Raw genomic sequence first — 22,892 nt, forward strand, 5'->3', positions numbered from 1 at the left:
GTATTATGCATACACAAATTTTTACGATAAATAATACGCGCGCGCGCGCCTGTAAAAATACGTTACAATATATTTATGGTAATTGGACTATTCGTCACATTGGGGTGGTCACAAAGACAATTTTTGCCATGAAAATCGCGAATACACAATATTTGGCACTCAAGTTCTCGTTACTATGATAGTTACCGTTAGTATGATGGACTTTTCGGCTGCCAGATGTTCCGTTATAGAGATTTTAGTGACTTTGTGACGAGTAATTTGTGACCAGTAATCACCGAACCTATATTTATATATAACATTTAACTTTATTTTAATTCGTGTATCAATTCCTTTCCGAAACTACCCGATAAAATCAACGTGCACAATACTAGTTACCTATATTAACCTATTTAATCTTTGACTAAAATTGTTATCAATAAAATTTCAAATAATTTTAAGTATTTCGAATTTCGATTTATTGAAGTTTAAAAAATTTAGTTTGCTTTTCGTATTTACTTTCATAATATATGAAAGTACATTCTAATGAGTCATAGTATTTGTTAATCAATTTTTCTGCAATGTTTCAAAAAGCCAAATACCAGTTTATCAACATCGAAAGAGTGCAGTCCTTATTGCACGTCGTTGGTGGGCGCACGTGTTCAGTCACACTCTCTTATCATGGCAAACTTTAATGAAGATGTATCCAACTTGGTACTCAGATTGTACGAGATAGAAGCAGTCAAATTTGGCAATTTCAAAATGAAAATTGGCGCCAATTCTCCCGTGTACTTCGACTTGAGGGTCATCGTCAGTCACCCTAGTATAATGGTAATTTTCCAATTTCATTCAATTCATGTGTAATAATATGCCTAATCAAAACCATTTGTTGTTATTGTAGTATCTATTGAAAATATACTTAGCTTCAAATATATGTATATTCGTTTTTGTAGACATGTACATAGATTACATTATGTATTTTATTCATTTTTAGAAAAAGATATCTGATCTTCTTTATGATTTTTCCATTCGCAATATAAAATGCGATCACCTATGCGGTGTGCCGTACACAGCACTTCCAATCGCGAGTATAATATCAGCTAACAATGAAATTCCTATGCTGATAAGACGCAAGGAGACCAAGGACTATGGCACCAAAAAGTTAATTGAAGGCCAATTCAAAGAAGGCGATAAATGCATCATAATTGAAGACGTTATCACGTCTGGCTCTAGCGTGCTGGAAACTGCTAAAGATCTGAGAGCTCATGGCCTGGAAGTCACCGATGCTGTGGTCCTCCTAAACCGACAACAAGGCGGAGAGCAGATACTGAGTGAAGGAAATATTAAAGTCAAGTCGCTCTTTACTATGACCGAACTGATTAGAATACTCGTCAAAGCCGGAAAAATTGAACCAACTATTGAAAAAATGGTCGAAGAATATTTAAAATCTTCTCAGTTCCATTCATCAGGTATACTTATAATCAAATTTGGAACTTTATAATATAGTCATGTTTCTACATGCATAATGTTTATATAATTGCTTTTACTTTCACTTTACTATTAAGATATTGCATGAATTAGGAGCATAATTTCGACAAGTACATATCGTTTTGGGTTTAACATGAAATATATTCAATTACATTTCAGACTTGAAAAAACCCAATGAAAGGCTAATCACATCGTTCGAGTCTAGACAACACATGGCAAGCAATCCCGTAGCTAAGAACCTCTTCAAACTAATGTGCGAGAAAAGGACTAATTTGTGTGTAGCAGCTGATCTTACATCGAGTTCCAAAATCCTCGATTTATTCGTCAAAGTCGCACCATACATATGTATTTTTAAGACGCACATAGACATAGTCGAAGACTACACTGATGAATTCATCAACAAATTGACATCTTTAGCTAAAGAACAAAACGTCGTGCTGATGGAAGATAGAAAGTTCGGTGACATCGGTAATACGGTAGCCTTACAGTACACAAGCGGTATATATAAGATTGCAAACTGGGCTGATTTAGTGACGGTGCACGCCTCACCAGGCCCTGGAGTCATTAAGGGGATCAAAAACAACATGGCTAATAGAGAAAGAGGGATATTTTTAGTCATCGAAATGAGTTCCGAAGTACGTCATTTTAAAAATGAGTAATTTTTTTAATAGGATCAAAATATTATTGAAGTTTATTTTTGCAGGGTAATCTACTGACGTCACAGTATAGGGAAGCTGCAATGAAAATGGTGCTTGATGAGTCCGAAACGGTTGCTGGGATCGTTTGTCAGAGTAGAGATGTTTTGTCATCACCTGGAATAATACAACTCACTCCTGGAGTACAGTTGAATGCGTCCAAAGACGGTTTAGGACAAAATTACAACTCTCCTGAGGATGTTGTGATTAAACGGGGTGCCGATATTGCCGTTGTGGGTCGAGGAATCATAGTATCGGAAGATCCTGCAAAAGAAGCCAAAATCTATAGGGATAAATTGTGGGAAGCATATGAAAAGCGTATTAGTAATAAATGAGCAAAATTTTATTCCATGTATTTCAGATTATTATATACATATTTTCATACAACTTGTAATAAATATACTATGAATTTTATTTTAAATTTTTTTAAGTACCTGACCGCTACTAAAACAGATGCACAGTCGAATTGTGGATTTTAAGTACCTATCAAATATTATAAGCTAATTATATACTAATTAAACTTATCTATGTTTGTATGGCTTAAGATCTTTCAAGCAAGATGACAATAATGTCAAATTTTAATTGTGAATGTGCATACATACATTTTTATGGTTTGAATTTAGTTTTAACTTAGTCTTAATATTAAATTAATTTGAGTATTTTAAAAATAATGAGCTGTCGTAATAAAAAAAAACGAGATTATTTCAATATAAATTAAATAGTTCAATGAAGTAAAAATAATTTGAGTAATTAAATACATATGCATATGTTCGGCAAGGAATGTTTAATTATATATCACAGGTGAAAAACATCAGCAAAAAGAATTAATTAGACAGATCTGTAAGCAGAGTCGATTCCAACATATCTTCGTTGACCGTTTGAAAATGTAGTGTTTCATCCAGATTATTAGACAAACACGCGATAGAGTAATCTAGATCCAAATCGTACGTCAACATAACTTCTTTCTGCTGTAGCTCATCCAAAAGGTTCAGAAGAACATCCTAAAAAATTATTCATAATTATATTTTCACAAAAAATGTTAAGATTACTCGAAGATAAACAACGCTTACTGTAGATTCTTTAAAATTTCCAATGTTACTGTAGTTTGCATCCTCTTCTGGGAATTTCTCACAGAGTGATTTCAATTTGCCTTGACATTTTTCATTCCACATCTTTGCAGAAGAATCGTCCTTGATGTGATTCGAATATATTCTAAAACATTTGATACCATATTATCAATTTATTAAATAAATAACACTAAAAGTCTTCATTGAATAATTTGACATGTACAAGATCTGAAATGTGTACACCGTATAATTCAAAGTACTAACTTTTTTATTCTCAATCTAGCAGCTTCGTCTCCATGAAGCACTGCAAGCGAAGCAATCGCTTCGGTATCACCAGCTCGACCACTAGCTAAAGATGCAGCTCGTCTAGGTATATTAACAGCACACCGTATTGTTTCTCCTGGCTTAACAATCACTTGATTAGGCGTGACAAACACTTCATCCCCCAAATTTCGGTATTTCCCTAAAAAACAAAAACCCACTCATCACCCATGCAAATAATTCACAATCTAAATTCAACGCTCAGATTGCATACATTTAAGTTCAATGTTAAATAAAACAAAACCAAGCGTAGATCCTTTATTCCATATAGTGAAGTATATCTGCTTGTTAGGTCCGGAATTATTCAACGATCCCAAAGGTAAACCTTGAGAGCCTGCATGTCGAAATACACCATCTTTGAATACTAGTTTGGACTGTCCACCGATGCCGTGTAAAGGTGCCTTTAATACAACACATACATATATGTAACTAACTATAAATTAATCACAGAGATGACTATTAAACAGTATATAAAGTATATGTACCTTAAATAAAAGCCTTGGTTCATTTGTTTGATTGTCTCTAGAGTTCGGATTGTATCGTTTGGCAATTCTTAAAGTGCCCGTGAATCCACCGATGCGGGTCGGCTTGAACTCCAAATGTAAGCTGCGACACTCTTGAGGTTGCAGAGTGAACATGAGAGATGAGACGACGCCATTATCGGAGAGTACCTGAAAATTTTATTACATTACGCTTTAAGCACAAATGATACGTCGAAGACTTCAAACTGATTATATTGAAAGATGTATCACCTTAAATCCTTCACCGATCACTGTGACTATGACTCGCATCTTTTTAGCAGTCGCCACATTTTTAAACGTAATATCCCGAGACTTTCCCTCGCCGACTTTCAATGAACCCCAAGACAATTCCTTTTTGGTTGATTTTAAAACGGCTTCCTGAAATAATACGACACACCATTTAAGTTCCTGACATATATAGGTATAAATTAACACATATTTCACTCATATTTGTTTCAAATAAAATAGACCTGAACTTGAGACGAAACACTTTCCACGCTATAAGCCGATTGTTGTGATGGACAACGTGAAGAGGCCGACGTTCCAATCAAATCGACGATCTCAGTTGTGTACAATGTCTCAAAAACGAGGGCACTATAAAATGAAAGCATATTAAAATTTGTTCCAATACAGCATTATATATTTGTGTGTTGCAATTGAATACCGTCTTATGTCTTGCAATGCATCGTTGTGTGGACAAGTGATTCTTATGCTTGTTTTTTCATCAGGCCTCAATGTAACGTGTGTTTGATCTATTTTAAAAATATTTTCCTCACATGGTATTAGAGATATGGACGTGCTTATGGGGTCTTTATTGTACGAAGAAGCTATGTATATGTTGTAATCCATTGGAATTGATCCTGCATTGAACATTTCGATGACTTCCATTGAACCTATATAAAAAATTGAGATTTTTTAAAAATAAAATATATTTTTTAATTTATACCAGGTAAGCCTAACAAGTAATCCCAATGCGCCTTTCTGGATAGAAATTTGATGCTAGTTTTATTAGTATTATACAAATCAATTAACATCTATGGTCAAATTTGTAAATTTGCAGCATTTTATATAATTAAGCGAAATTCGAGATTGCTAAAAACTCGAGATTTGCGAGAAAATGGGTAAGGTTGCCAATTTGTTGGAACCGTTTCAATGAAAACCAGATAAATTGGCAAATTCTGGGAGGAAACGATCGACCTGGAGTCACAAATCCAAAGTCTGGCCAGCCGAAAACAGTGGGATTTGAACCTGTGACCACTTTGTTCAAAGCATTATATGCTAACCACTAGTCTATTCTAAAGTAAATGCAATTTACTTCAGAACATACGTATATATGTATATATAGGTACATATATAGAGTGTTATTGATACATTTGAGAATACTCTCATGATTGAGGGGTAATGGTTAATATGTAGTAATGATTATATTGCTGGTTATAACAACTAAAGATGCAGTGTATTACAATCAAACACAACTATTATTAAATGAGATTAAAAAGATCAACTTTTTACTATTCTATATTTCAATTAAAAAGCGCAATTACCTGAAGAAATAGTAACTGTATCAGATTTTTGACTGTTTCGTAAGAGAAGAGCTGTTGTCCCGATACTCGCCATGATCGGAACACTTTGAATGAGCGTAGACTTGTTTTTTATCATGAAAGAGATATCCAAAACACCTTCGATCGACTGAATATTATCTGTAAAAATTTTTAAAATCAAAAACACAGATTCAACCAATTCAATAGAAGGACAGAAACTTACCATTGTCTAACTTTGTAGCGTCAAACACGATCAGAGCTATTAAAGCAGCTTTCTTATTATGTGGTAGAACGTATTCCTTTTGCAATGTAGACAAATCCTTCGAAGTAGAGAGCGATTGCTTTTGAGAATAAAAACGAAACCTTTCTTCGGCAACGTCCTCCGGCACGACTTCAATATTGGTTATTTCAAAAACATCGCCCTTCGTGTTTCTAACATTCAGTTGTAACGGAACGTCTACCGTAGACTCGTTCCAAAGTATCACCGACATGCTCGTCTCCCATTCTTTGGGTATGGTGGGAAATTCAAGACCATTCACCGCATTTGAGTTCGCGCTTTGCATGGAGATCTTCGGCAGACGAGTGCGTATTTTGATGCGGTGATTCAAAACAGTCGTGGTCTTCGTGATTATATCGGCCAATCCGATGCTCAGGTTTACGACGATGTTTCTGTTCAGGAGCCAGCTTGTGATTTCTAGAGTCCAGTTGGTTTTTGTGTAAGCTTCCAGATACTTTGCGTTGCATTCTTGAATCCTGATCATGTCGAATGTGTCGTCGGTGAGTAGCTTATCATCGACGTATATTTCATTGATTAAAATTTGCACCGAAAGACATCGAGATCCGAGGGATTCCACTTTTAAATTTAATTCATTCGGAATACCTAGAAAAAGATCTCAGTTTTAATTTGAAAGTTTTGTCATTGACACATATTCTTATCTACTGGGCTGAAGTTTTCATATAACTTTTAATATCAAAGTATTACAAGGTACATATGTATGTATATGTTATCAAATTCTGGCACGTTCCATTTAAATTACGTAAGATGGTAATAAAATTTTGATTCAAAAGTATACATACATATGATAATGATGGACCAATGGTTAGTCGCTAGCTAAAACATACACATATAAAAATGATTAAAATATCTTACCGACTACAATGTCTTCTTCGGTTGATTTAATTTTAATCCAGTCACCTAAAAATATATTACATTAATATTTCACCATATTAAACCTACAATATAATACGTATAAAGCTTTCTATGTAACAATTCACCTTCAACGGGCACATCGAGAGATGGTTCCAAATTGTATGAATTTTTAGTTTTATTGTCATCATTTTTAAGCGGAGAAGTTGTCACAATACTATTTCTGCCTGTAAACAAAAAAAAAATATATAATCCAAACAGAATTTGTAACCTTTTTTTGTAATTATTTAACAATTACCCAAATTATTGATGCGAGCTTTACAGGGCGAGATCCATCCATCGTCATCGACTTTTGGACTCTTCGCGTTCGGGTACAAGTCCAGCAATCTTTTGCCGACTCTACCACTAGTTGGAGTATTGATCGACGTTTCGGTGCAATTAACCGATGACGGAGACATCAAATCCTTGATTTCTTTGCTCACGTCAGACGGGGTCAAAGCGCCGTTGTAACTCTTGTCATATGACGATGACAATATACCAGGACTCAATTCACAGTGGGATTTAAGCTTCGCCACCTTCAGCGGAGATATTCCATCCCTGCTCTGTGATTTGATATCCAGATTCGAATACTTTTGACAAGCATTCACAACTGTATTGATACTTTTAAGTGTGTTGTCAGTTGTGTTGCTCGTAGTGGATTTTGTGGAATTTTTAAGTGTCGATGTATAATTTGAAGTCGAGTATTGTTGGTCTGTAGTGTCGTTCTGCTGTTTGTTGGGCGATTTCAATTTCGATACTGGGGATAGTTTTATGGAGTGTTTGCCTTTGTTTGTTTGGCTTTTGATATTGTTTGTGGTGGTTGCCAAGTCGTTTTTAGTGCTATGGAACATGTCGGAAGTGTGTCCGAATAGATGTGCTGGAGATAAATTCGATCCATTGGGTTGAAAGCTATTGGATGTGGTTGTAGATGGTTTTGTAATAACAGTTGTTTTTGAAATTTTCTTAGTTTTCTCACCAAGCATGTGGTCGAGAAGTAGCGATGGACTTTCAGTTTCCATTTTTCCTGGAAAATATTTAAATGATTACATAAAATACATAAATTTCATAATCTTTGGACATTATAGATTCAAATTTTATATAAAAAAAGTTCTGACACATATGCAAATGCTAAATATATAATATATGTATCAAAAGAAGAAATCTCAGTTTCGGATAGTGTTTTGAAATGTGCCACAGTAATAATTTAATAACTTACCGACGAAATTTCTGATTTGAGTAAGACTCAAAGGATTGGCAGTCAATGTATCATCCCCGTTTAAAGAATCCAACAACGCTTCATGTTTTTGAAACTTTTCTGAAGTATGAATTTGTTTATCGATGCTGCCGTTCGAAGGTTCCAAATTTTCAGAAATATTTTGCAGAGAAGGTTTGGAAATGGTATTCTTATTGCAAGTAGAATAACGTAACGAGTGATTTTGCTTCACATAAGTATCTTCTATGGAGAGTTATTATTTGTCAAAGAAAAATTCGATTAAATTTATAATTTATTTATTGAAAAAATTATTATATATGTATATATATATATATATATATTTTAATCACCTGTATTCCGAATAAGGGGTTGAGCGTACTTCTTATCAGGACTCGGCGCTAGTAAGATGTGGTTAATATTATCACTGCGTTGTTCGAAATAATTTCCAACTGACATTTTACTATCGCTTAATGGGCTGAAGTTGCGCGATCTAAATTATTAACATGATTCTTAAAAATGAATAGTGCATCATTTAAAAAAAAAAAAATGACAACAAAATAGGTAACCTAGAACCAAATTCATTAGTCGGTGGAGAAGTCTCTTCCAAGATTTTACTATTATTCATAAGTGATTGTGGATTGACCGGCAAATCAGCATTATCTTTCATCCATTCCAGTTCTTCTTCAGACATGTTTATCTAAAATAAAATAATATACATTCACAATAATGTTGGTATACATTAATTAAGCTTAAAAAGCATCATTCGAAGCCAACCTTAGAAGCAAACATTGAATCTCTTATGCTGTTTTCTGTATTAGTTGCTGACATACCATCAAAGCCCAAACTCTGAGAGCAATGATTCCAAGATGAATTACGTTTGGAATTGTTCTTACGTGGGTCCTTCAATACCTGAAGAGACATTCTCATATTATTGGCTGCGGGAACGTCGCTAGACTTTAGTATTTCATCCACGGAGATGCTTTGATTTTTTGCTTTTTCGATTATCGCCTGGACGCTATTTACAGCATTTGCGAAACTAGTTCCAGAAAATTGTGGACATATGCTAGATATCTTAGCATTAGGATTGTCGTTTTCTTTGTTGAAATTCGTCGATCTTGCAGAAATCTCTTGAGGATTGAATGATAGCTGTGTAATTGCAAAATATAAAAATCAGCTAATTGCATTTAAACATATTTGATAATATTGATAATTTCACATACAAAACGACTATCACTTGGAGACTTTGACCGCAAATTAGATTTCCTTGATATGTCTTCTCCAATGCCTGAATATATGTATATTATAAATAAGTATTGTAAATATTTTCATATTGCGCAAGAATTTGAAGAATTCTGTCTTTACATTGTACTTATAATACCTTTATAATCATCAATGTCTAAAATGCCAAGAGAAGAGTCATTGCTAGCATCAACTGTACTTCTCTGTTTGAAATATTGGGATGGTAGACCAGTTAAACTGAAAATAAATTGATTGATTTAGTTTTATATTGAAAGCTTTTAATTGAAATATTTTGTTTTGAACATTATACGTTTAGTTTAGAATTCTAATTCATTCAAATATGCATTTCCAAAACAAATGTGTATTTTACCTTTCATATCCTCGTTTTTCGACGGTGGAAGTTGCACAAGGCGAATATATTGTACCGAGTGTATTATCAAACGGCGCTTTTTTACTTTGACTCACAATTTCTACTGATCGTCTCACTTTAGGTATTTCTAAAGAATCTTTTTGTCGGTCCATGTTGAAAAAATGTCAGCTGGAATTGTTAGCATTCACATTGAATTTAAGATATAAAATTGAAAGCTAAATCGTTACGTCGGTCGTTAGGAAACTTTGGTACTATACGTCAGAATTGTTAACCTTCAGAAATTTCATTTTATTTCTTTGTCAAAAGTTTCTTGGACGACCGATGAAATGATGATTTAAGTGAATAAATATATGATAGAATGTTAATATATTACCTGTCAATTGTCAGATTTTATTAATTAAAGCTATATTGAATGAACATAGTGAAATAGTTAACGGAAGTGACAGAAAACGACAGCCGGCTGCTAACGGCCGTTCACCAGTATTCAAACTTTGGTCGTAACACATATTTTATTGACCATTTGTACAATCAAGAATTTAATTTGGGGAAACAAATTAGGGGGTTTTAGCGTAGAGATGTGCCGGCGGGGAAAAACCCGGTTTATTTCTGGGAATAAACCGGGTTTTTTTTTGGGAAAATTGGGCGACGGAAATTTTGAGACAATGTGAAAAAAAATGTATATCAATCAGATTTTCAAATAGAGCATTTGCTAAAGCAATATATGCATCAAACTGTCCTCTACCTATTGTTGAAATATGAATACAAAAAATTTTCAATGCTAAAGAGGATTTTATATTATATTAAATGTATTGTATGAATAAATTTTGAATAAATATTATATTTGACATCCAAATAATTTTATAAAAACTCTTGTTTAAATTAATGTGACCTTTCTTTTATGTTAACCTTTCTTTTAAATTAATGTGACCTTTCCTATCTACTAAAATATGTTGTATTATTTTGGTCAACCTCAATTTAAAAAATACATTTTTATGTAAAAAAAACTCCAATTTTCCCAAAGTTCCCGGTTTTCCCGGGTTTTTTCCCGTTCGTTCAAAATTCCCATTTTTTCCGATCTCTAGGTATACGCCGTATAAGTTCAATGAAGAGATATATTTAAGGCAAAAAATTAAATGTCCAGTATTTTAATGAATTTCAGTAAGTATATAAATCAATTTTCGGCCAGTATTTTATTACAAAATGGTCAATATTATACTATTAAATATCAGTATAAATAACAAGTGTACAGTATAAAATCTGATGTACATTTCCCAAAACAGATAGCAATGCCTGTTGGATAGAATTCTCTATCAAGATCGTACCAATCTTGTGTTGATACCAATCAAAAAGTAATACTGGCCATTCGTCAAAATAAAACTTATTATTTAACATAAATACTGACCATTTAACATAAATACTGACCTTTTGTGTTTAAATACAGAAAAAAATAGGCTAAAATACTTACCAGTAAAATATAAGCACATATTTAATGCAAATTCATAAAGCAGTTACAAAAAGTTTAAATTTTAAGACTAAATTCTACCATTCTTATCTTATTACCAAGTTCTTAAATTCATTTTTTTTTGGAAAAACTCGTTTTTATTTTCTTTCTTAAGATGTGCTGCGTGGCTACTCCCCCCCACCGCATTTTCACATAGGCCATGGGAAACTTGCTACCCATATACATCTCTCACTCATCCACATAATGAAGGGTTTATGTGAATATGCCCCCCCCCCCCCCCCGCCCCCTAAGTGCATCACTGGAAATTAATCTCCACCCGAGAAAATTCACCATTTAGGTGATAACTCATTAAATTCAACATGTGCTTTGATTCAAAGGTAATTTGCACATAGCTGTGAGTCGTCACTTATTGTGTATTGGGTTAGTATTACCTTTATTCTATCAATTCTAGATGTTTTCTTCATATCAGACTTAGACAATTACTTAAGAGCTGATTTAAAACCATTGTGGCGCAATAGGAATTACCTGAATTGCCACAATGGTCCAAACCTCTAAATAAATGATAGCTAATCTTCTTCAACTTATTTAAAAAGATTTGTTATAATGTTTTTATTGCTACTTTACTAAAACAAAATTTTACTCCATAAGGAGTTTTTAGATTATATGTAGTAGCATTTATTGAATTTGGTGAAACCATCTAAGTCAGTGTAAGTTATTATAATCATGTCGATAAATGTGCACATATATTTTTTAACTTAAATAAAATTGAAAATACGAAATGTTTTTTTCTTCTATTTTATTCCCTTGAAAATCAACACACTTTCTTTTAAATAATGCCCTTTTCTTAAATATTGCTTCAATAAATTCTGAAATCAAGGAAGCTTGTTTTAATAAATTTTAAGATTTATTACAAAATAACAAGTGCAACGATCATACTAAAATTCGAGCAAAAAACAGTTTAGGTAGGATTTTTTGGTTATTTAAAAATATCATAAATTATCAAGTCAAAATTAAAATTTGCAATGTTTATTATTACACTTATTAGCATATATATTTATATATATGTATCATATATCAAAAATCAAGTTGGCAAATTTTGTGCTTCGCTCATAGCAAAATTCTCACCGAAAAATAAAACACAATATAAATGATTTTGAAAAAAATTTAGATAGATTTAAAAATAATATTGTAATGAATCTCATGTCAAAAGGATATTTTTTTGGTAATTCTTTCACTTCGCCGTGAAAGTAGTATTATATATATATATATATATATATTATTTATTAAATTCAAGCAAAGGTTGGCTACATAAAATAGAAGGAAGCACAATATTGGCAAACTGCATATCTAAATCAACGGACACATTTTTACTATAATAAAAATCACATGAAATTAAATACATCTAGGAAATAGCATCCGTTGCTAACTAAAAGCGATAAATGGATATTTTTTTTAAATACATGTGCTTACAGAATCTTTCTCTACCAATTGGTAAACATGAAAGGATATTTACTTTTATGCGTTAAATATATATATATTTTATTTAATCATTTATTATTTCAAATATTGTACATTTCTTTTTGTATACTGACTTACGACTTAGGTGCAATGGCTTTAACATTTTGTACTCTATGTCAGTTTGTTTATCTGATTTCGTATTTTATTTTATTATTAATTAAAATATTCTTTGGAAACTGGTAGTTTTTATTTTTAAATATCAATTTTTCAATACAAAAATACTAGTTTTTATTTTATTCCTTCTCAGTATGTATTTGGTTCTCATAATAATTTTTTAAGCACAGCAAACAAACAGTGAATTATTGTTTTTTTTTTTACTTTTTACATTTCTTCACAAACTTGTGATAAAAATAATATCTTATATCGAATATTTACACTTACAATATTTTTGTATGTCTCTATTTATATATCACACGAGCATATAAAATTTTTCCAAAAAATTATTTATCTGGTAATAAGACATTTTACATTATATCTCTTAAAACCAATATAATTATAACTGCCAATATATACACAGGAAACAAAATAGTATATGCCACATTTTTAACAAGCCAGTGACTACCTAATGAGCACATGTGTAAAATACAAACTTGTACAATCAAATAATTATGAGTCCGCAATGAGTATGTATATCGACACTGACTTGTTGAAAGAAAAACTGTATTTTTGGCAAAATGAAAAATTGATTTATAAAATATGGCTGTCATGATGGAATCTTAGGTGATTTGGACAAAGTGCAAATTCAAATTCAAAAATAAGTACAAAAGTATATTTTCAACATTACAAATATAATAAATAAAAATCAAACATTTGAAATTATAAAATAGCAGGGTCACCTAAGTATTTCAGAATGAAGATAAATATTATACAAGCACAAATATATACGGTATTATTATTGAAAAGAATAAAAATATATATATTTTGAATTTTACACATTGTATTAAAAAAAATTAAATGTATCAAAATAAATGAAAATTGTATTTTTGTATGAACACAATTATTGACTAGATTTTTAATAAAATTGAAACATGACTTTGTCTTTTATTTTAAAATATCTCGTTCAAATGACTTGTGCACTTTTTACTGCCATTTATATATATTTATAATACATTTATTTACTTTTTTTAAGCATGAAAGTATATTATACACAATGTAATATAATCTTATATTTTAATTATTACTTTTTTTAAATATAAATATTCATTTTCAAAATTTACATCAAATAATGTAAAAAGAAAATAATAAGACCACACAGCTAACTTTATTTTATTTACAATAGATTAACGCTATGTATTCTTTAAATAAAGTTTGTGTGTAGTATGAAAACATAATGTTAGTTTATGGTAACAAATAAGAAAAACAAAAATTGCGAAAAATAATAAATAATTACCTTTGAGGCGCTAATTAAATACATTTATTGCTTTGCAAGCTTCGTGATAAAATCTAACAAGTGCTTATTTTAAAAATAATAATTTAGTAGCAAAAAAGTAAATTTGTTGTTAAATTAAATTCACAACCAATCGCAACTTAAAAGTAAAAAAAAAATGACTAGTTTCGTTATATGTATGATATATAATATAATCTGTGCAGAAAAATAAAATATGGAGTCATGTATGTACATTAAAATTAGCTTTGCAAATAATTTTTCAAATATACACATATGTATATTGTACGTAGTACGTAATTCAAGAATATTATTTTTTTATTTTTATTATTTTTCATTTCAAACAAACAATTATGAAGTATGAGGTATTGTGATGTTAAGGTTATTTGATATTTGTACTGATGTTATTATATTTAATTAAAATTATAATATCATTATAAATGTCACGTATCGCTAAATTTTTCAGATAAGTTCTATAAATACCATATATATTTGAATAAATCATACTTAAATTCCTTTTTAATACATATTTATCTACAATCGCCTCACTACAAGGCGATAATCATCATGACTAGAGAGCGTGAAGTAGTATCGGATCACAATGAGTAATATAAAATAAATCTGGACTTGTAATAATATGTAAATGTATCGATGGGTAATCGTTCACACACTGCAAATGGGATTATATCTTGCAATGTGCTCCGTTTCTTGCCCACTGTTAAAAAGCAACACATACACTGCATCATGTGTCAATAAATGCGTTTTTAAAAATCTTAAATGACAAACAGGGCTGGCCGTTGACTTCACGGTCCTGCATAAAAAATTGGTCAATGGAAATATATTGTAATATATGCTTCTGTTGGCAGATTTATTTTATGTTTTAATGTTTTTTGCGAAAAGTAAATGTTTAAAATGTGAGTTAAAACTTTTCCACTGATTATTTTGTAGAGAAAATTGTGGTTATTATGGTTAAGATGGTCAAAACCTTTTAAATTCAAATTCAGATAAAAATTTTCATGTGTACTTAAATACTTCACTTCATTGGCAAGATTTCTCTTGTGGAAACATTAATATGAAAGGAAAAGGAAGAATGCTTCCCAAAAGATTATATCAATAGATAGAAAATCTTTGGGGCGAGTGAAGTCATGAATGATTTAAAATCGGATGTAAAAGTAGCCAAAAGTAGATGTTGTAGGAATATGGGCTGAGTCAGAGACTATAGTTAGGAAATGAAATATAGACTGATCTCATTTTGAAACGTTCTGATAATGAGATAAAGTCAGAAATGTTTATTAATAATCTATTGGATCAAAATTTTTATCAACAAACAGACAGGTTCTCAGTTCTAAATGTATTATTCAGTTATAGACAGAAGACAATAGAGTAATCTATCATCGGAAACAACAAATTACAAGGCAGTGAGATGATCAGATCCAGCACTGTAGCAGCAGACAGTAAGTTGACAACTCAACTAAAATGTTTTTAAAAGCTTTTATTTAGTCGGCCTCCTTTTAAATTGGGTCACTTCCGATCGTCAAATCAATCTGAAATTTCACATACTTGTGTATTTTTTGCCTAATGTTTCTTATTGGATTAATAGTAACGTAATTGTAATTTAACTGACCAGCCCTGGTGACAAGTAATGACCCTGTCATAGTTTTACTATACAAACTTACAAGAATATAGAATTTTAACATCAAAACAATAATTCTAGTGCACATTTTAATTATTTTTCATTTCTAATATGTAATTCGAAACACATGAGTTAAACGATAACTTTTCCTTGACATGAAAGTAAATCAAAATTGAAAATGTAACCTATAAAAGCAGTAGTTGATAAAATTTATTAAGTATTTAAGGACAATATTTATTTGAAGAGTACTCCTAGGGAAAAAATTCACGTGATCGTAAATTCCGCAACAGGAAAGTCGAAGCACTTTTTTAAAATCGATTGTCTATAATGGATTATTTGAGTCGGTGCACAAGCACCGACTATTTTTTTTTTCATTGTAACGGGACATTTTATTATTTAATCCAGAAGCTCACTCTGTTACATCTCTAATATATAATATATATATACTTCACATAAACATAAAAATGTATCACACAGTACTGGAATGCAAAATAACGTACGTGACACGTCAAACTATTCGTTCTTTAATTTTTTAAATTATTATTTCTTTATATATAAATTCCTTTTTGAATATTTTTTAAGCGTGAGAGTTCGGTTTTTAAAATGCGTCCTTTGCAGCCGACACGAAAGCCAGAAAATCAATCGGCTTCGTTAGCGACTGTGCAGGAGATGGCGAGGGTCAGGGAGGCGGCGCGGCCGGAGCTGGTACAGCGAGTGATAAAAGAGTACTTCCCGCACCGCTTCCGCCCTGTTGGCTCAACTCCGCTTTCACCCGTCTCGCTATGTGCGATCTCGTATGCTTTCTCAAATGATCCTTACGATAAAAGCCTGAAAACATCAATGAAACATTCAAAATGTACATTCTAAACTAGCTTTTCATATGCATGTGTAATAAATTTTGCATTAAGTTACCTTTTCCACACTCTTGACATATGTGACGTTTTTCACCGGAATGTATAACAAAGTGTAGTGTTAGTTGTTCCTTGCGTTTGAATGCTTTCAAGCATACGGAACATACATAAGGACGTTCTGGATTATGTGATTGCTTATGGCGCGTTAAGTGATCTTTACGTTTTAAGGCTGCGTTGCAAATATCACATATAAATCTGAAATCAATATATTGATAAATTAGAAATTATTAAAAGAACTTAAAATAAATAAAAAAAATAGCACTCAAACGAAACCATTACAGAATTTATGATTATATTATTGAACATTATCAAAATAAGAGAATTGAAATACTATAATTACAAATACAAAAGTTATATGTAAGCAGAGCCGCCGAGAGGAATCCCGAGCCTTGGAAAAATAATTCCATACCCTATGACTAGAGACACGTACATATTTTGGGCACTTTGCTATTAATGCTTAATTGATGCTAAAATTCTGAATAGATGCTAAATTCATAAAATATGCGAATAGATGCTAAAATAACAAACAAAAGTGAAATTAGACAGTTTAGTAGGGTCTTCCTATCCCTTTGCCCATTTATTATGTGAAGAAATTGAGGGGATAAAACAGAGCTTGCAGTTTTCTATAGATGGTGTTTTTCCTGTCGAAACCAAGCAACTGCTTTTGTCTACTACTGTAAACAAAAGAAGATAGTTGGAGTTGTGTATCCAAAAGGCTGCTCAAAAAAGTGTCTTAAAACTAGACTCGCACTCAAGACTTAATGAGATAAATCTATTCCTCCGAACATTGAGTAAACTATTCAATCCATCTGTGGCAGGTTCAAATTCTAATATTAATGTTAAAGAAACAGTTTTGTTTTTTAGAAACCTGCAATTGTTTAATGTATTAACCGAGGCTCAATGTTAGGAAGGATATCAGCACTTTTTAGACAATTAATAGAGAATATAAAAAGTGAATCCACGCCGGATATATTGCTATTATTGATGGCAACAAAAATTAAATATGAAGAGTTTGGTTGTGCCGCTCTAAAATCTATTTGGTGTCCCGTCAATAGTGAGGATGCTGAAAGGTATTTTAGTAAATACAATATAATTGTTACCGATCGTCGCACGAATCTCAAAAAAGAATCTGTAGAAATATGCTGCATGTTAAGTTTTAATCAATTTTAATTGGAATTATATTTTTATATTCATATTTTTTGTCTTTGTATTTTTATATTCATTTCAAAACATTTTTGAATTTTTCTATTATTTTTTAATGGTTGTGTTGTCTTTAAATTGTATATATGAATATAAATTTTATTAAAATTCATCGAAATTTTTTATTATTTAAAATTAAACTCTTCATAAAAATAGATGCTAAATCGAACATTTTTAATGCCCTAAAACGCTAAAATGCAAAATGAAAATGCTAAAATTGACAAAAATATATGCCCAGAATACACCAATCGATTGAAACCTATGACAAACCAAAAAAAATCTTATAGATATATATTTAATATGCAGAAAATTGATCAAAACTATTAGAAAAAACCTACATATATGCTAAATGCTATTTTTTGACACAATCGAATAAGAAAGTATAATATAACAGGTACGATTTCACATACGATACAAATAATGTGCGGATTGAAAAATAATAAACATTTAGCATTAAAAACATGTATGTATTTTTATATAGAATAATATAAAATATCAATATCGATCAGTCGAATGTCCCAACATGGGGCCCCTCAAGTAGTCCGGGCCCTGGAACTTTAGCCCCAACTTCCCCCCCTGTCTCGGCGGCCCTGTATGTAAGTCACTGTTGCATTGATGCATAGTGACTTATATATAACTTTTTATAAGATGAAGAAGTGGAAAAAAAAGCAAGAAACTTTAAAACAGCCTACATACCTCCTTTCCATTGTGTGTCCGACTAAATGTTGCTCCAACATCCCTCTTTCAGGATACGCCATGTGACATTCCGGACAGCAATACAAAGTACTTCCATCGAGAGCCGTTGTCAAACGTATTTCACCCGGTTTAGGCCTCGGCTTTTTTTCTTTTGGTGGTTTCTTTTTCTTCTTCTTTTTAGACGTGCCTGATTGACCTTGGTTCAATAACGTTGATGACTGAACCACCACACCACTGACATTCGTCGCCATCTTATAAATGAAACCAAATTTATTAACAAATCGAATATACTAATAATACACCAATCGATTGAATTATCACTAACCACATTATTCAACCCATTGACATTTGCAGCAGCTGCTAACAAATTAACGCTGTCATCTTTTTTTATTGTATCGGCTGAGTATTTCAAAAAGTGATGAAGGGACAGTGGTAGTGTTGAAGCTGGTAAATGAGATAAGTAATCTGCCACTGCCGATCCAGGAGCTGCCAGCGACTGCCACGAGGCCGGCATTGCCATGCTTCCACCGCCTTTGTGCAAAATTAAAAGGAATAAGAACTCGCAGTCTTGTGGGTTATATTATTAAGGAATATAAATTGTATACCGAGGAAATCTGCATTTCCATTAGTGGGTGTTCTCTCTCTGTGATCAGTTCGTATTTCCTGCTTTATGCTTTTACCGGCCGATGTATGTTCTTTGGCTTCGTGAACGACTACCACTAGTTGTTGTGACGAAGTTGGTTGCTGTAACTGTTGAAGTTGTCCTTGGTTTTGAGAAGCTATGAGAAAAATTTATCATTAATTTATTGTATAAACAACACAATGTTCGAAATGTTATTCGATGAGCAAAAAAATGTTTCATTAAATTAAAGAAATTATTATTTATGTATATATAAGATTTTTGTCTTTTAAAACAGTTTTTCAAACGTCAGTGAAAACAGCTCATAAATTTACTACTAAGTTTTATACATATCACTGACATATAAACTACCTAAACCAGAGAAATTTAATATTAATAGAAGTGGCTTCAGGTGTTCTTTTGTTGTCAAGTGACATTCTGTCCACGGACAGATCTAAATAATTTTAGCATCAGTCGTATTTGACGCTTAGTGCTCGACGTATGTCTGATAAAAACTTCTCTGTTTGTTTATATTACTCGCAAGATGAGCAAGCATCGGTAAAAATTGCACAATAAACAACATGGGATACATTTTTATAAGTAAATTGATCCGATTGTATTCCGTGCGATGTAGCGTATTTATGGAGACGTATCGCGTAAAATTGACAACAATTATTTATTCGTAAGGGCCCCTCTATTCTTATTACATCTCTCTGGTCTAAACACTGTTCATGGAAATGCAAACTACATTTTGATGTTTGAGGAGTATTATGTATAACATTTTCAAGACGAAATCTGTTAAATGCAAAATACTTTCTGAAATTTAGGCCAGATGTATGTATGTGCACATGATGATAAAGGGTTCTATGAGTATTTCCAAATGGCACAAATATAGTGCACACAAATCTGAAGAACTATTGAAAGTTTGAAATTCTAAGTCAATTGGTTATATGATACTTCATCTGAAGGTAACCATGCTCATCTGGGTATAGGATAATTTTCCTCTCAAATATCTGGAGGTATACAATTCTCTGATTGTAAAAAAAGTACAGAATAAATGCTTTTTGACATGACGCAATAACATTTTGATAATTGATAATAAAAAATTGTATTGTGTTAATATTCAACTATTATATATATATTGGTACAAAAAAAGATATAATCAATACGAAGTTGCAGCAGTCAAAATATTACTAATGTGGGTCGGATCCTTTTTACAAGCCTCTTATTAGCTTTTTTTCGCACAAAAATTGAGCTAAAATTCCTACAGTCTTCAAATCGTTTTGAAACGTTGCCATTTTTACTTAAATAATTAACTTATTTAAACAATAAATTAACTTATTTAAATAATTAATTAACTTATTTAAATAATTAATGAACTTATTATAGTGGATAAATGAATTAATTTTGTAATAAATAGTGCATAAATAAGAATTTTCCATTATTCTGATTGTCAGTTGATATTTAGTAATAGTTTTATAGAGAATATATTGTAAAAAAGTATGATTACGTAGAAAGTTTGTATATAAAATTAGATGTTCTTACAACCCATAAAAAGGTTAACAATAATTGCAAATTATTCTTACACATATATAATATTGTAATAATATAAGGTTACAATTAGTAACTCACATTGCTGCTGATGTAGAATTGTAGCATTCATCATATCTTGTTCATAGGCAGCGGCTTCTCTACTGTTTTTCTCCGATGTTCTGTCAGATTTCAACTGTTGCTGCTGTTGCAGACCATCAGCGTTACTGTTTTGCGAGTACGGGACGGATATTTGACCAGTGTACTGATGCGTTAAGTTATTGAGACCGACTGGTGAGGACGTCGTGGCTGTTGTGATAGTGTGATATTTCGTACCACCGGTGTTTACTGAGTAGACATAGTAGTTGGTCATATTAGTTACAGTTAAAAATTAAACACTTTTCAATGCTTTAAATTAAATTACGTATTATTACAGCGGAGTCACAGACCTGTGTTCATTATGTTTTGTTGTGTAGCATTGCCTCCCGAGTTGGGCACATTGTTCAAACTGACTACCACGTTCTCCGGCTGTCTGAACTTGCCGACGTTGACGGCCATGCCGAGGGAGGTCGGGTGCTGGTTGAAATGTGTGACATTGTTGGCGTGGTATCGGTTGCCGGCGTCTTGTGTCTGTATGAGCGCGTTCGTTGTACCATCGTGGGTGAATTTGGCCGCAAACTGATGTATCGTCGGAATCGTTGCAGGAAAGTGTCCCGTAAATGGTGAAAAATTCATTGTTTACGAATGTGTGTCCAACACCGGCTAATAACCCTGTTGAGAAAATAGTATGTCCATGAAAAGATTTATTATACTGGCATTTCAACTGTGGCCATTGAAAGATTCATGTCTAAGGAAAGCTTCAAGAGTTTAGGCCGCATATTAGGTTTGAGATTGATATAGTACGTTCGGCTGTTAGTGGTGACTTTTAAACTTAATTGGAATAAAGAAAATAATGTTTTGCAAATTCCGTTCCCTTATAGAAAATTGGTAGGTAATGAAACTTGACTCTAATGTTAGTTTCATTTTAATGTAGTTCTTCAAATCGTCATACTAGATATATCCTTTATACATAGATAAAATGAATTACACAAATATAACTTAAAATGTATTTTAATGTAAGCGCATCTTATTATATAAACAAATAATGATTCAAAATATCCTATAAGAATCATATCAGAATCATTCCGCCATTATTTATAGGAAATTTCATACAAAACAAATGAATACGAATAATTAATAAAAATTTAAACAAATACCGTCGAAACATTTTATACGGTGCAAACGATAATAGTGATTAGAGGCGTATGAAACTCCAAGCTCTCCAATGCAATATTGCGGATGGAACTTAATGTCAAAATTGATTGAAGTCAAATCTGACGAGGTGTCGAAGGCGGCGGGTAAAATTGCGCGAAAAGTGACGTTTATGAGAAGCGATCAATCGAATCGGCAGATCGAGGAGTTGCACGCGTGGTGTTCAAGCAGGGGTAGGGGAGGGGCGGGAAGGGTGGTGGCGCGCGAGGGGCGTCGAGAGGGTGGGTCGAGGGGAAAGTGGGTGGGTGGGTGGGAAGGGGGTGGGTGCTCACCTCACTCGCCATATTCGGCTAATGTTAGTGGAGTTGTCCTTTAGTAGTGCTGTCCTTTGTCCTTGGTGGTGCACGGCGCGGCGCGGCGGCAGCCCCTGCCCCACTTGAGCGCCCCTGCCGGCCGCCGCTGTCACCACTCTCTCTCCTCACGGCTACTGGGGTTGGGGATGAAACACCCCTCTTATGGCCAACATCCCTCACAACAAACGCTCTTTTTCCCTTTTTGCTATGGCGTTTCGCCACTAAAATCTCCAAACAATTGTTTCACGAAGCCAAATTATTATTTCGTCATGTGTTAAAATGTTTGGAATACTCTTGATAAGATTTCCACGGTCGATTGAGACTGGAAAATTGTTTAATACTATTTGTGAGAAGAGCAATACTGTTTCTCTTTTCATTTCAATCTTGTGTTATTGTCCATGTGAAGAATTCCAAATGAATAAAACTCACCTTAAAAAATAATATAAAATCGTGGCATGTTTTCTTTTTTCAGTTAAAAAAATTAGCACATCAAAATCAAATCAAATGACTAGTTTATTTTGCATAATATGGGGTGATCATTCGTACTGGTTTTTTACAAGCTTTTTTTGGGTATCTGTCTGGATATAAAACCAGCACACTTTTTACTTTATTTATCTAATAGACAGATTGAAATATTAAAAGCCTTCAGCGAAAATAATGTCTCCTACAAAAATATATTGGCAAATTAGTCGAAAATTACTGTGAACACTTGTCAAAC

General features: G+C 32.4%; 3 protein-coding genes across 5 annotated transcripts in view; 1 reads left to right on the forward strand and 2 right to left on the reverse strand.

Moving 5' to 3' along the window:
- The first annotated feature begins 84 nt into the window (after positions 1–84).
- On the forward strand, positions 85–2,573 carry r-l (rudimentary-like). 2 transcript variants are annotated; one of them, XM_077444375.1, is made up of 4 exons: positions 85–807; positions 971–1,445; positions 1,624–2,099; positions 2,168–2,573. In XM_077444375.1, exons 1-4 carry the CDS (start codon positions 658–660, stop codon positions 2,492–2,494), a joined length of 1,428 nt encoding a protein of 475 aa, XP_077300501.1. In that variant the 5' UTR covers positions 85–657; the 3' UTR covers positions 2,495–2,573. The 2 variants fall into 2 exon arrangements, with proteins under 2 accessions (XP_077300501.1, XP_077300502.1); XM_077444376.1 differs by having other exon boundaries at positions 608–807; positions 971–1,453; positions 1,617–2,099; positions 2,168–2,572.
- The window catches only part of spd-2 (centrosome assembly protein spindle defective 2), a 92,653-nt gene continuing 72,242 nt past the window's right edge, over positions 2,482–22,892 (reverse strand). The window contains exons 1-21 of one of the 2 annotated variants that reach the window (XM_077444353.1): positions 9,991–10,099; positions 9,618–9,785; positions 9,387–9,484; positions 9,229–9,293; positions 8,783–9,154; positions 8,575–8,705; positions 8,359–8,498; positions 8,012–8,251; positions 7,055–7,819; positions 6,885–6,983; positions 6,760–6,804; positions 5,833–6,489; positions 5,613–5,768; positions 4,733–4,961; positions 4,539–4,662; positions 4,300–4,446; positions 4,033–4,218; positions 3,762–3,948; positions 3,491–3,689; positions 3,230–3,371; positions 2,482–3,160 (exon numbers count right to left, since the gene is read on the reverse strand). In XM_077444353.1, coding sequence (XP_077300479.1) covers positions 2,984–3,160; positions 3,230–3,371; positions 3,491–3,689; positions 3,762–3,948; positions 4,033–4,218; positions 4,300–4,446; positions 4,539–4,662; positions 4,733–4,961; positions 5,613–5,768; positions 5,833–6,489; positions 6,760–6,804; positions 6,885–6,983; positions 7,055–7,819; positions 8,012–8,251; positions 8,359–8,498; positions 8,575–8,705; positions 8,783–9,154; positions 9,229–9,293; positions 9,387–9,484; positions 9,618–9,769 — 4,311 coding nt within the window. In that variant the 5' untranslated portion in view covers positions 9,770–9,785; positions 9,991–10,099 and the 3' untranslated portion in view covers positions 2,482–2,983. Of the gene's footprint in view, positions 3,161–3,229; positions 3,372–3,490; positions 3,690–3,761; positions 3,949–4,032; positions 4,219–4,299; positions 4,447–4,538; positions 4,663–4,732; positions 4,962–5,612; positions 5,769–5,832; positions 6,490–6,759; positions 6,805–6,884; positions 6,984–7,054; positions 7,820–8,011; positions 8,252–8,358; positions 8,499–8,574; positions 8,706–8,782; positions 9,155–9,228; positions 9,294–9,386; positions 9,485–9,617; positions 9,786–9,990; positions 10,100–22,892 lie in introns of those variants that run through there. The other variant, XM_077444354.1, reaches the window with a different exon arrangement.
- Positions 16,166–22,263, reverse strand: LOC143920924 (uncharacterized). Its single transcript, XM_077443960.1, has 8 exons — positions 22,154–22,263; positions 21,020–21,341; positions 20,673–20,918; positions 19,027–19,200; positions 18,747–18,952; positions 18,422–18,672; positions 16,527–16,720; positions 16,166–16,442 (listed from the first exon to the last, which is right to left on the reverse strand). Exons 2-8 carry the CDS (start codon positions 21,303–21,305, stop codon positions 16,294–16,296), a joined length of 1,506 nt encoding a protein of 501 aa, XP_077300086.1. The 5' UTR covers positions 21,306–21,341; positions 22,154–22,263; the 3' UTR covers positions 16,166–16,293.

Source organism: Arctopsyche grandis, chromosome 13, assembly GCF_051622035.1.
Source record: "Arctopsyche grandis isolate Sample6627 chromosome 13, ASM5162203v2, whole genome shotgun sequence".
NCBI classification, from domain to species: Eukaryota; Metazoa; Arthropoda; class Insecta; order Trichoptera; family Hydropsychidae; genus Arctopsyche; species Arctopsyche grandis.

Coding starts and splice junctions, on each gene's coding strand:
- LOC143920924 (XM_077443960.1), bottom strand. CDS start 21,305: ATGAATTTTTCACCATTTACGGGACACTTTCCTGCAACGATTCCGACG. Junction 19,201..20,672: donor AATTCTACATCAGCAGCAAT/GTGAGTTACTAA, acceptor TTTTTCTCATAG/CTTCTCAAAACCAAGGACAA. Junction 16,721..18,421: donor GGACACACAATGGAAAGGAG/GTATGTAGGCTG, acceptor TATTGATTTCAG/ATTTATATGTGATATTTGCA.
- r-l (XM_077444376.1), top strand. CDS start 658: ATGGCAAACTTTAATGAAGATGTATCCAACTTGGTACTCAGATTGTAC. Junction 808..970: donor TCAGTCACCCTAGTATAATG/GTAATTTTCCAA, acceptor ATTCATTTTTAG/AAAAAGATATCTGATCTTCT. Junction 1,454..1,616: donor TCCATTCATCAGGTATACTT/ATAATCAAATTT, acceptor ATATTCAATTAC/ATTTCAGACTTGAAAAAACC.